The 12,239-nt window shown below is 32.4% G+C and overlaps 1 protein-coding gene across 1 annotated transcript; it reads right to left on the bottom strand.

The window, feature by feature from the left end:
- Window positions 1–480: 480 nt before the first annotated feature.
- On the bottom strand, window positions 481–9,249 carry LOC133778511 (respiratory burst oxidase homolog protein A). The gene is made up of 14 exons (XM_062218467.1): window positions 8,060–9,249; window positions 7,797–7,956; window positions 7,525–7,573; window positions 6,659–6,772; window positions 5,051–5,473; window positions 3,478–3,864; window positions 3,270–3,365; window positions 2,992–3,107; window positions 2,504–2,671; window positions 2,250–2,409; window positions 1,926–2,117; window positions 1,705–1,833; window positions 1,322–1,400; window positions 481–1,242 (listed from the first exon to the last, which is right to left on the bottom strand). Exons 1-14 carry the CDS (start codon window positions 8,754–8,756, stop codon window positions 1,133–1,135), a joined length of 2,880 nt encoding a protein of 959 aa, XP_062074451.1. The 5' UTR covers window positions 8,757–9,249; the 3' UTR covers window positions 481–1,132.
- Between the last annotated feature and the right edge of the window lie 2,990 nt (window positions 9,250–12,239).

The following is a 12,239-nucleotide window of genomic DNA, read 5'->3' as shown; positions in this document are numbered from 1 at the left end:
ATATATAAGATTCAACAGTGTCTCTTTAAGTTCGCTTCCAACACTCTTACTTCTTCTCAGTAATACTAGTCTAGATTAAAAACATATTAGGGCTTTCATTATGTACTACATAATGATGAACAACATGTTTGATAAATGGTATATAATTAGAATTACTTGATTATGCACTAACATCTCAGATTTGTAATTGTTTGATCTTAATTAGCAACAAGAGGAAGAGATCAAGGGAGAGAGACTTTGAATGCTTGAACAAATTTTATTGCTTTAATAGGTCCTCAAGGGAAATGATTGAATGAAATAAAAAGGTTGTATTAAGGAGAAAAGGAGCATTGCTAGGTTTATGTGTAACATAATGGATCCTCTACTTTCCGAGGGATGCCAAAATTTTACATAAAATTCTATAACTATATCGCTCTGGCATATATATATTTATATATATATATACATGCCCACAAGACCCAAAACAAAACAAAAAAACCATAGCTAAAAAGTATCATCCTCATTTACAGAAAAGAACATTATTTATTCTAAACAATAATCTATAAAAATAATTTAAAGTGGTAGTCTTGGTCATTACATTCTAGAATGATTCCCTGAGCCCCACTTGAAGAAAGATGAAAATTTGGCACCCAATAATAAAAAAGAGAAAGATAAATTAATAATAATTTCTGAAAAAAGCAAATATATCCCACCTTCCACATCCACATCCACAGTCAAAAGGCCCTCCTCTGCGTCTCTCTTCATTATAGAACTATCTTCTCCTAACCCACCAATGAATGTCTACCATTCAATAATTGTCTTCGTCAATTATGTCAACTTCTATAATATTGTAGCTGTATCGCACTCTTTGAGTTCCATAACAGTATCAATTTCACTTCACTTGACACGTGTCATCTCTTTCTTTTGCCATATGTACAGTGCCAAGCCACCTCACTATCCAGAATAACTTCTCTCTGGTTGGCTAGCTTGGCAACTTTATTTTATTCTTAATATATATAAAAATCTTTTTTTTGTTAATATTTTTTTCTTTTGATTTTTTTTCCTCTAAGGCTGTACAAATATTTCATATATATATATCTAAGTTTACAAAATTTCTTAGTCTTATAGCTATAAATTGTGAGAGAAGACTTGGCTAGAAATGCTCCTTATGGAATTCAAACTTGGTTGTACCTTTTTGATTGAAATCATAACAGAGCTTCCCAAGTTCTTTGGCCAGAACCGGAGCACCACAATAGAACACACCTGAATTTTAAACAATATTAGTATAAGGAGGAGGCAAATTCTTCTAAGATTTATTGATGGCTCAAGAAAATTGACTCACCTATTCTTGCACCACAGTGCTTGGAACAAATTTTTGAGAAAACTTTCTTCCAATTAGGCCTTGCAAAATGGGTTCGCACCTGATAATGAGAATCATAGATAGTTAAAATTGACCACTCTGTTTTGGAAGAATTTTTTTTACACTAATATTGTCACAATTTTCTTCTAGTTTAAGGTATAGATAAGTGGCCCACTATGTTTTGAAAAAGTCTTTTTTAAGATTTTTCAGCACACAAAACCGCGTGCCAAGAGAACATGTGATATGTAGAGCAATAAGGCCAAAATTTTGTCTACGCATGGCATGGGTCAGGTAATGATATTTAAGGATAATCCCTAGTCAAAAAGAGATGATATACAATGAAAATGACATATCAAAGATCCTACCCTTGTGCCTGACACAATGTCGACCCCATTCTTGGCGTGGTTTAGAGCTTGAACCATGGTGATTAGAGCCGATCGAGCATCACCTTCCTCATACACACTGGTCAAGTAGTTATGCATCTCAATAACACCCTAAAAATTCATAAAGTAATTTTACTTCAGTTACCAATAACATATATGATTAGCTCTAAATCTATGCTATTGCAACGAAAATTCCAAATTACCCTTTGATCAAGCTCTGCAACTTCATTCATCACCCCTTTGAACCAATCAAATGAGCCTTGCTCTCTAGTTACCCAATAAAAGTAGGCATTCGTAGTCTTCAATGCCTTTTTTCGAGAAGCCCTGTTGGGAGTGGTGGAATCTGTGCTACCCACACTTAGGTCTGACGTTCTACTGAGATCCGAGGCTAAATCCTAAGAAAAGAGAATAACCATAACCACAAGTTTTTGAAGCCAAGTTAGATATGAATTTGGAAGCATTTTTTTTTTAAAAAAAACTACAAGTATACTGATGAAACTGCATACTACATAGCACAAGCTACTTACTGCTTGCTCTTCCATTTTTACGATATTGATGAGTAAGTCTTTTAAAATGCTGATGAAAGGGGTTGCGCCAATTCCAAGACCAACAAGCAGCAAGACATCATATTTCTTATAGTCTTGTGCAGGAGCACCATAGGGACCGTCAATTAATAGCTTTGGCAAACTGTAATGCAGAACAACATTTATTTAATATTATAGTACTCAAAATGTATCGATAGAAAGATAAATGAAGGCAGAAAAGATTCGTGAATTTCAACCTTTTCTTTGTCGTTTCATCAGCCCTGAGAAGTCCACTCTTTCCAGCTACAGGAGCCTCACAGGCTGCCGAAAATACCCTCTTAAGCTCTTGTGTCCAGTCACCCAGCTGACGTATATGAACACTAAGATAGTCGTCACCAGGAGCAGAAGTAATGGAAAATGGATGCCTGACGTTCATAAATCATAGCACAGTGTTTAGAAGGACCAAACAAAGTAGTAGGACATTGAAAATTGTACAGTTTATTTGAATGAAACAAGAATAGTGAAAAAGAAATCAGAGAGATTCGCATCTCCAACTTTCTTATCATTTCAGTCAGACTTAACAAAACAATTCTGCAGTCACCATCTAATGCCAAAGCTAAATTATTGAGAATCTTATACGATGGAGCAACCTAGTTAATAGAGCCACATAATATGTCACATGACCAATGCTGGGTAAATTATTGAAAAGTCATCATTGAAAAGGAGAGCTAGTGGAGAAATATACCACTCAAATGGAGAAATGGCAGGGCACTGCACAAACATGTACTGTCCACTTTTGTATCTGAACTGGGGTGGCTTGGACATTTGCAACGTTAGAACATTTCCAGGATAAATCGCAACCTAAAATTTTACAATAAAAAGTAAAAAGAATAAAGTTAGAACGAAACTAATGCAGCTATAAAGTGGACTTAAATTTTAGGACAACAAGTATTCGTAACAATAAATGTGTATATCTCGTAGTGTAGACTAACAGTACTTGTAAGAAAAGAAAATCTTTTTCACCTTCAAAAGACGAACGGTATAGAAACCGGACCGGAAAAATCTCAAGGTCCTCTCACCAGCATATAGTAGCACCGGAACGGAAAGGTACATCCATGTCTGCAGTTAAAAAATGCATGAAAATAAAAATATTGAACCAACACTGTTACACTACTCAGAAAGGTTGAAATATTTCAGAAGAAAATGGATATAAAGTTTCAAAGTTATATACCGTCTTACGGTACCAATCGTGAACAAGATAGAGAAACACGCCGTGGATTATGAGCAAGCCATAGACAATGACAAACAGGTGGTGTGAATACCAGAAGGCGTTGTAGCCAGTCAGCCTATCAAAGGGCTTGGGAAGTTTAATGAGGCTCCGCCTGAACCATCGGGTAGCAAGAATGAATGCTATGGTCATACATGTCACCATAAGAATTCCAGTAACACCCTCAATTCCTTTAACAAGATCTAAGTAACTGGGTTTATCACTTCCAAAGTCATTACTCAAAAAATCATCATAGTCTTTTTCTGACGAATTTATCAGCCTTGGAAAATCACATGCAAGATGGTTCCCTACGTGGAGAATGACACCAACTACAATGGCTGAAGCAATGGTCTACAAAAGCAATAAAACAAACAAACAAACAGAGAAGTCAATTTAGACAGAGAGAAAGATCAGTTCATTACCATGTGCTTTTTAATTTTCATAGATTAGGACATAATAATCAATTAATAAAATTGGTGCACACTAATTTCACCCGGCCCTTGAAACAGAAAGAATATATATACTGTATTATAGTATAAATAGAAATGTATACCAGTTTGAGTGGAAACTATATCAGAAGTCCACATCAGAAATAAGATGGTATGTGTGTGAAGCTCAGAGAATCTACATAGTTGGAACGCATAGAACGCGTGGACTAGCTACTTATTAGGACGTTTGGTTTGTTTTTTCTTATGGTAATAATAAGTTTGTCTTTATTTACTTTTTAAAGAGCATATCTTGTTCAATTTCGCTGGTTTACGTAGTTATGTGATTTAGTTTTCGTAAGAGATGCTTCTGTATCTTTTTCCCACTTTCTTTAGCTAAAAGGCAATTCAAGATCATAAGGACTAGGACAAAACCATTCCACTATATAAAGATCAACAAGATATTCGCGGCCACGCACTTTTTTTTTTCTTCTTTTTCTTTCTATGGCTGGAAATATTGTCACGTTAGCACAAACGGAAATTGTCCGTTTCCTAGCTTACTTAGAAAAAATAGAAAATAAATGACATATCCATTTTCCTTTTTGCAAGTTTATACAATATATATATAAGGAAAACAAGAAGAAAGCTAACTTTAATTCCATTAAATAAGACCTTATCTCTGATCTCTGGTTATGCTATAATGCCATTGATAGATAGCTCACTATGATGTACTGTGTGGACATACTCCATGGTTCAACCCCAAATTTAATTCGTTTCCCAAAACAGGCAATAAGAATATTACCAATTTGTCACGTCTAAGTCAATCTCCTCTGTTTTCTTTTTTTGAAGAAAAAAAAAATTGCAGTGAAAGCTTATTATAGTCGTCAACTTTTGCTGCGTTCACATTAAAATTAATTACAATGAACGCGTTAATAGCTATAAGTGGTTATTGCTATTTTAGTTTCCAAAAGAATATAATAGACGATCGTGACCGACCATAACGTTGACCTATATTATATAGTTTTTTTAGATAGGACCCCAAACCCAATAAACACACACAAAATCGTGTAAATGAAGCAAAGATATTAAAGGGTTGCTAAGTTGGTACGTACCTTATGAAAGTTGATGTTGTCGTCAAAAGGCACACAGTAACCCATCCTTGTGTTCCTAAGCCAAGTGATTATATTTCTACAGACAGGCAAGAGTATAAGCGCCATGTTGAACTTCAATGTCTCGGCGGCTCCCTTGGCCGTGAGGAGACAGTAACCCATTACCTTGAAGGCATTTTTTTCTTTGTACTGAAAGAACTTCCATATGAACAAACCAGCCATGATGCCCACCCAAAGCAAGAGAACCCAAATTCTCTTCCAATTTTCTTGCAAAAAATAGACCACTTTGGTGCTCAGCCTCCGTATTCGGCTCCTCTTTCTGAGGCCATGGAGGTTCTGGCTCAAGGCTTGGCTTGTGTAGCTTAGCGCTTGGCTGTAGTTTAAGTAGGTGTCCTTTTGTAGCAAAAGCGTCTCCAATTGCCATAGCTGTATAATTATTATGGATATTGTTTACACAGTGGAAAAAACAAAATCATGGTCAGAAAATGCTGTTTAATAATATTATTCTTCATTTTGTCAACTCAATATAAGATCACGGCGCGTGCTTACGTGTACGTAGGAGTAAAAAAGAAGCATAGAACCATAATAATAATAATAAATTCTACATATCTCTATGTACTGAAAAAAATAAACCCACTTGCTAAGGGAATTTCTACGTTCAGAAGGACAATCATGAAGGTTTAGTAATTAATTATTAATGTAATAAGCTGTTTATACTTAATTATCGGCACGACATTTTGCACTATAAATTATGAATATATATACACGCTGACATCTGAAACAATTTAAAATGATATTTAGTTTTTTATATATAAATGTAATGCCTTTCTGGTAGTCATTATTCATACATATATATATTATTATTACTATATATAAACAGGGAAATTCCTAGCTAGCTATATTTGTTTGAAATAGTCATCTGTATTGGATCAATTAGAAGAATACAAATATTATGAATGGGCGGAATGCTCAAGATCAATGATGTCAGTAACGAAGCCAAAAATTATTAGCACCCAATGTTTCAATTATTTATATATATACACAAATAGCTAGCAAATGTGAGGAGAAACTTATCAAAATGATTGTTGGAGGCAACTAGCTCTAGGTGTGCACTAGAAAAGATAATTATCAATACAAAGGACCAAAATATACAAAAAAAGCAATAAATTTGTTCAACAACTACACATATATATTTTCTTAATTAATTAATGAATGTAAGAAATAAAGGTTGCTTTTATTTTTGTTCTTCAATAATGTTATATATTATATGTATATACTAGTGGAAACCTCATTTCATTAGCAACCTATTGATCAAGTCATTTACCGACTCATTCCTATAGAGTGCTATTTTCTTTTCGTGTGGAAAATAATTCCTTCTTGCACTGTTGAACAACACGAACAAAACAAATTCAAACAATTTGAAATATATTTTTTTCTGCAAGCAAGCAAACGAGCATAGTAAAAACTAAAAAGTCAAAGTCAATCTGCAGTGAACCTTAGTCAAAGTCCTCCTCTCTCACAAAATATTCCATTCGGAAATCTTACTACACAACAAAGAAAATTATAACCAATATGGTTAGCAAATATGGTAAATAATTAACGTTGTCCTACCTCAATGTAGCCGAGTCTTTCGGGGTCCAATTCTTCCATAATCAAAGCTGCATATTCTTCTGCTTGCTCTTTCAATCTTGATAACTTGTTTGCAGACGCACTTACCATTATAATCTATTCATTAATTCAAACAAAAATAACAAACTATAATTTATAAATGAAAAAAATAGAAATATAATATTTATTAATGTTATTTCTATAAAAAAAAAAATGAAAAATAACGGATGAAGTAATTGCATCATAGATAAAAATAACATTACGAAAAAGCCCTCCCACCAACCCCACTAAAAAATCTTCAAAATATTTTCTACAAAAACTTTTTGGCTAAAATTAGAAAATACTGTGTCCACCTGTCCAGGCCCCGGGTCTCTGTTCAAGAGTCCTAGTTCACTAACTCTTGAATATCACATCTAATAATAGTTAAAGATGCTTAAGAACATGGCAAACATTACATACCAAGAAAACAACAAAAAAAAATTAATTATTTTATTGATTTTTATTTATAATATTTGAGGGAGTAGTTAGTTTTACAAACTCATGGATTAAGGTCACCCAATCCTTGCCTACCGTAGACTAATTATAAAAGATGGTCACATAGATAATCGAAGAAGATTATGCAAAAAAGACTCAGTGTCACTTTTGGCCACTCTAGCAAGAAGGGTCAGCACAATACTTCTTCTTCTTCTTCTTCTTTATTTTAAATATAAAATAATTCGAATCTGAAAAGCAAGTTGGCCAATTCATGCATAACATTTTATATAACTATTAATTTAATATAATTGATTGAGCAGCAGCCTTAAAAAATACTCACTAATAATGAAGAGTAAGGTCCAACACTTTTTTTTTTGGAGTTATTATATAATTACCTCTTTTACTTCTTCTTCAGTGATTCTACCATCTTCGTTCTTGTCCACCCTTCAACATCAAATATTAAGAAAAAAAAATATATTAGTAAATATGAAAAGACAGTTATGCCCCTTCGCCGTTGAGCGTAGGCGCCTTCCTTTTTAAATATATATATAGTGAATGATTGAATATATATATATATGGTAATAATAAATTATAAAAAAAGTAATACAACAAACAAGATTAGATTAGTGAATTAGTTTAATTTTGTAATGATTAAATTAATGCGTACATGTCGAAGAAGATCTGAAGCCTCGAATCAAAACTTTGATCGGTAATTTGTGCCCAAAACTCGTAGAGTTCTTCTTTACTGATTTTGTCAACTTTCAATCTTCGTCTTCTTCCCAAAGCATCCACTAGTTCCAGAGCAAACTCATTCGAATTCGCCATTCCTATAATTTATTTATATATATAAATGAATAAATAAAATGAAAATGTAAGAAAATGATGAAAACGAAAATAACGAAAACAATGAAAACGAATAGAGAATATTACCAATGCATTTGGCGAAATCGGAGCGATAGAGATAACCGTCTTTGGAAAGCTTTTCGAAATTTTTCTCAACTTCGTTCCATGCATCGACACTATTGGTCTTACAGTTACTGATGAATTTCAATCCTCGAAGAGCCTTGTGAGCTCCGGAACGAGTCCGATCGAGCTGAGCTCGCTGCTTCCTCAAGGCTCTAGCCTCTAAAGCTGAGTTGAAACCAGCTCCGGGACCGGCACTGGCGCCATTTTGAGGAGTGGCTGAAGAAGACGCCGACGCCGAGAGCACGCGTGACCCGTGGCCGTGGTGGCTCCATGAGAATCGCTTTAGCTCGGCTCTGAGCTCCTGCGAGAATTGCTTAGCCTTGGCGACGGCTTCCGCCTTGAGCTCGTGAGAGAACTGACGAAGCCGACTCGATGAGCTCCGCCTGAACGTCGACGGAGATCTCGACACCGATGCCGGAGTTTCTGTCCCGGTGCCACCTACGACGGAGATTGCGTCATCGATGTTGATCACCGTCGCCGGCTCAACGCTCCGAAGCACAATCGTATCATCGTCTTGAAGGTCAAGAGTAACCTCAACAAACTCCTCTTCGGCCGCCGTTGAACTGGAATCATATCCCGGCGACGATCCAGCACTCACCGCCGATTTAGCTGGAACCGAGTCCGACGCCCATCGCCGTTCGTGCTTCGCAAAACCACTCATTGATAAAAAATAATTCTGAGATCAAATATTTTAGTCAATGTTTTCAGAATCTCAAAGAAAAGCTCAGACTGAGCGAACACTTTATACGAACTCCGACGCGTTGATTTGGTGGGAATCTCAGTGAATAGACATGTTTACGCGGAAGAGAAACAAAAATCAAACCCAGTAGGAAAAAGATAAAGCTCAAATTTGTAGCTGAGAGAAGAAATGGAGGAGAAGAGAGGGACCAAAAATGACCCAAAGAAAGAGACAAACACTCAGCCAAAAAAAAAAAAAAACTTCTTAATCAAAGCAAGTCTTCATCCATGATCATCATCAACATCAATGTAAAACCAGAAATAATCATCTATATAATTATATCATAAGGGAATGGTACAGTAATAAACTGCCATGAAAGAAAAAGCGAGCTTTGGAGCTTCGGAGCTTTGCTTGGTCTAATTTCTGCTTTCTTTTCTACTTTGCTTTCCCACTAATATTTATTTTTAATTTTGTGAATCACAACAACGCGGTTTAAAGTGATTTTTTAAGAAAGAGAGCAAAGAATGGAGAAGCTTAGGGACTAAAATGGGAAATCAAAAAATATATATATATAAAAAATATTTACGTATTTATTATTATTATTTTTTTTGTCAATTTGAGTTGGGTTGAGCAGGATGATGAGGTGGGAGTGGGACCGTTGATACCACGAGTCGACGGCAGGGATTGGCCTCAGTCAATCCCAAACGAAAAATGCAAAAAATGTTTATTTTATTTTAATTTTTTTCTTTTTTAGTCTCATCAAATAAATATATATATATATACATATTTATTTTTATTATGATACTACATATAATATATATATATATATATTTATTTTCTTGATTTTTATCTACAATGCCCAAGTACTGACACTGTTAAATCAATAATGTTTATTGTCATCACAAGCACGTGTTATAGTATTATTATTTTTTTCAACTATTTATTAGGTTTTGATTAGAAGTGAAGAAATAAGGAAAAATAAAACTATATATTTACTCAATAATTTTATATTCTGAAAAAATAAAATCTTAATTAATTCAAATTAGAGACTTGCTCCTTTAATTAAATGTGTTTATTGTGTTAAACTTTCACCCAAAATTAATCGAATCATATTATATAATTTATACTCACTTCATTAATTTGTTTATTTAATATTATATTTCTATTTTTTTTGTTTACTTCGACTGGTTTCTCTAATTTTGGTCCTTTTTTTGCCTTTCTGTAACCGATCTAAAATTTACGCAACTCCATTATGTTTTCACACATAAATTGGACATTCCATCACGTGCTACTATTTTTTATTTCTCTTCAGATTTTCTTAAACGTTTTTTTTTTGACAACACACATCCAAAAAAGTATGACTAATCATGTTTAACAATCATTATCTACAAGCAGTAACAAATGTATGTGTATATGTGACAATTTTGGTATAAAACAAGACTATATGTTACCCCCTCGACGACTGCAATGCACCATATTGCTTCGGGTAGCCATGACAAAATGGGGGCGGTGAGGCGGGGCGGGGCCCGGCCCCGACCTGACGGGGCATCTTTGCTCCGTTAAAAACAAGGCGGAATTCGGGGTGAGGCGGCCCCTCAATTTTTTTTTTTTTTTATACTCTAACACATTTCTCTTATGCTACTTATATACATAGTATGTAAAATTGACATTTTATATGTGGTTTAGAATATTTTTAATTCTAAATAGACTAGAAAAAATTATAAATATTAAAAAATATGTTTTATATAATTCATCCTTGTTATTGTATTTATTTTGTAAATTTTAAAATAAAAAAATATATAATATAATATAATATTTGATGGTGTAGTTGATACGAAGTGTAAAATATAAAGATTACAATAAAAAAATAATATTTAGGTTTAGGGAAAATTATAAATTTATAATTTAATATTTCTAAAAAAAAGTTAAATGGGGCAAATGAGGCGGGGCAGACCCGCCTTGATTACCAAGAAACTAATCGGGGCGGGGCGGGGCAGACCTGCCCAATTTACATGCCTAGCTTGGGGTACTACTGGCGCTCAACACTACAAGAAAGTGACATACCGATATTGGTGCAATCCAATATCGGATCCCACTTATTTGAATTTAATAAGTATTATGGGGTATCGCTAACCAATTATAGGGTATCATCTCGTGTGATGTTTGATAATTTAAAATATCAAATAACAACATTCATATTCTTCTAATCCCTTCCTGTATGGATTTATTAGGGACGAATAGCAATACGGGCTACGTGGCCTAGTTTAGTTACTTAGTAACTTGTAAAAATTACATAGCAGTTTATTTTTGTAGAATGCGGACTAATTAGAATGTATCATATCAGGTCGAGACAACTCTAGTGTTACACCATTAGATAAAAAGATCTAATGGTCAAGATTAGAACATATTAATTAGAAAAAATAAAAAATTAAATAACTTAAAAAGGATTTAAAAATAGTAAAAAAAAATTAAAGAAGAAAGATATAATTATGGAAAAAAATAATATAGTATGAAATGAAAGAAAAAACTAAACAAAAACTAAACTTAAATTAAAAAAAAAATCAAATAATTATTATTGTGTTATGAATAATACAGTGAGAACTGTTTCTTATTATTCATATTTTGTTCTTATAATTTTGAATATGGAGTTGTGTGGCTTAGTGTTATCCTTAAGCATAAAATAAAAAAATAATAATAAAATACTATGAATATCGTGGGTCAAACAATAATCAAATAAAAAAATATTCAAAATTAGCTCTTTGTTTTGGTAAATGTTCTAATCTGAAATATTTTTTCCAAACGTGTAAATTTGTTAGATTGGGAAATATTAATATAAGCAAATAGCTCTTTCAAAAAAAATATATATATATATATATATAAGCAAATAGCATAACCTTAACAAAAATATGACAAGATTTAGTCATGATTACAAAATACATTATTTTAGTATATCTTGTATATAAAAAGTATAGATAACATAAATGTTTAGTTTTAACTATTTATTCTATTAATTCGGAATATTTTAAATATTTAACGAAATATATATTTAAAATATATTTATTAATTATATTAATATAAATTTAAATATTATAAACTATCATTATTATAATAATATTTAATATAAGACTACATATATATAACAATTATATTAATATAAATTCAAATATTATAAAATATTTTTATTATAATAATATTTAATACAATACTACATATAAAATATTTATATTAATATAAATTAAAATGATATAAAATATCATTATTATACTAATATATAATACAAGACTAAATATTTAATAATAATATTAATATGAATTTAAATGTTATAAAATATTATTATGATAATAATATATAATCCTAATTTTTTTACTAATTATACTAATATGAATTCAAATATTAAAATAATATTTAATAGAAGACTACATATTTAATACTTATATTTTATAAAATTAAATATTATAAAATATT

Source organism: Humulus lupulus, chromosome 5, assembly GCF_963169125.1.
Source record: "Humulus lupulus chromosome 5, drHumLupu1.1, whole genome shotgun sequence".
Lineage (NCBI taxonomy): Eukaryota > Viridiplantae > Streptophyta > Magnoliopsida > Rosales > Cannabaceae > Humulus > Humulus lupulus.
The sequence above is the reverse complement of the archived record's forward strand: the minus strand, read 5'-3'. Positions and strand labels throughout refer to the sequence as shown.

What these genes read in the sequence shown, in the direction of transcription:
- LOC133778511 (XM_062218467.1), bottom strand. Translation starts at nt 8,756, where the DNA reads ATGAGTGGTTTTGCGAAGCACGAACGGCGATGGGCGTCGGACTCGGTT. An exon ending in ACGATTGGTACCGTAAGACG is followed by an intron (nt 3,366 to 3,477) that starts GTATATAACTTT and finishes TTTTAACTGCAG; the next exon opens with ACATGGATGTACCTTTCCGT. An exon ending in TAAAAATGGAAGAGCAAGCA is followed by an intron (nt 2,118 to 2,249) that starts GTAAGTAGCTTG and finishes CTCTTTTCTTAG; the next exon opens with GATTTAGCCTCGGATCTCAG.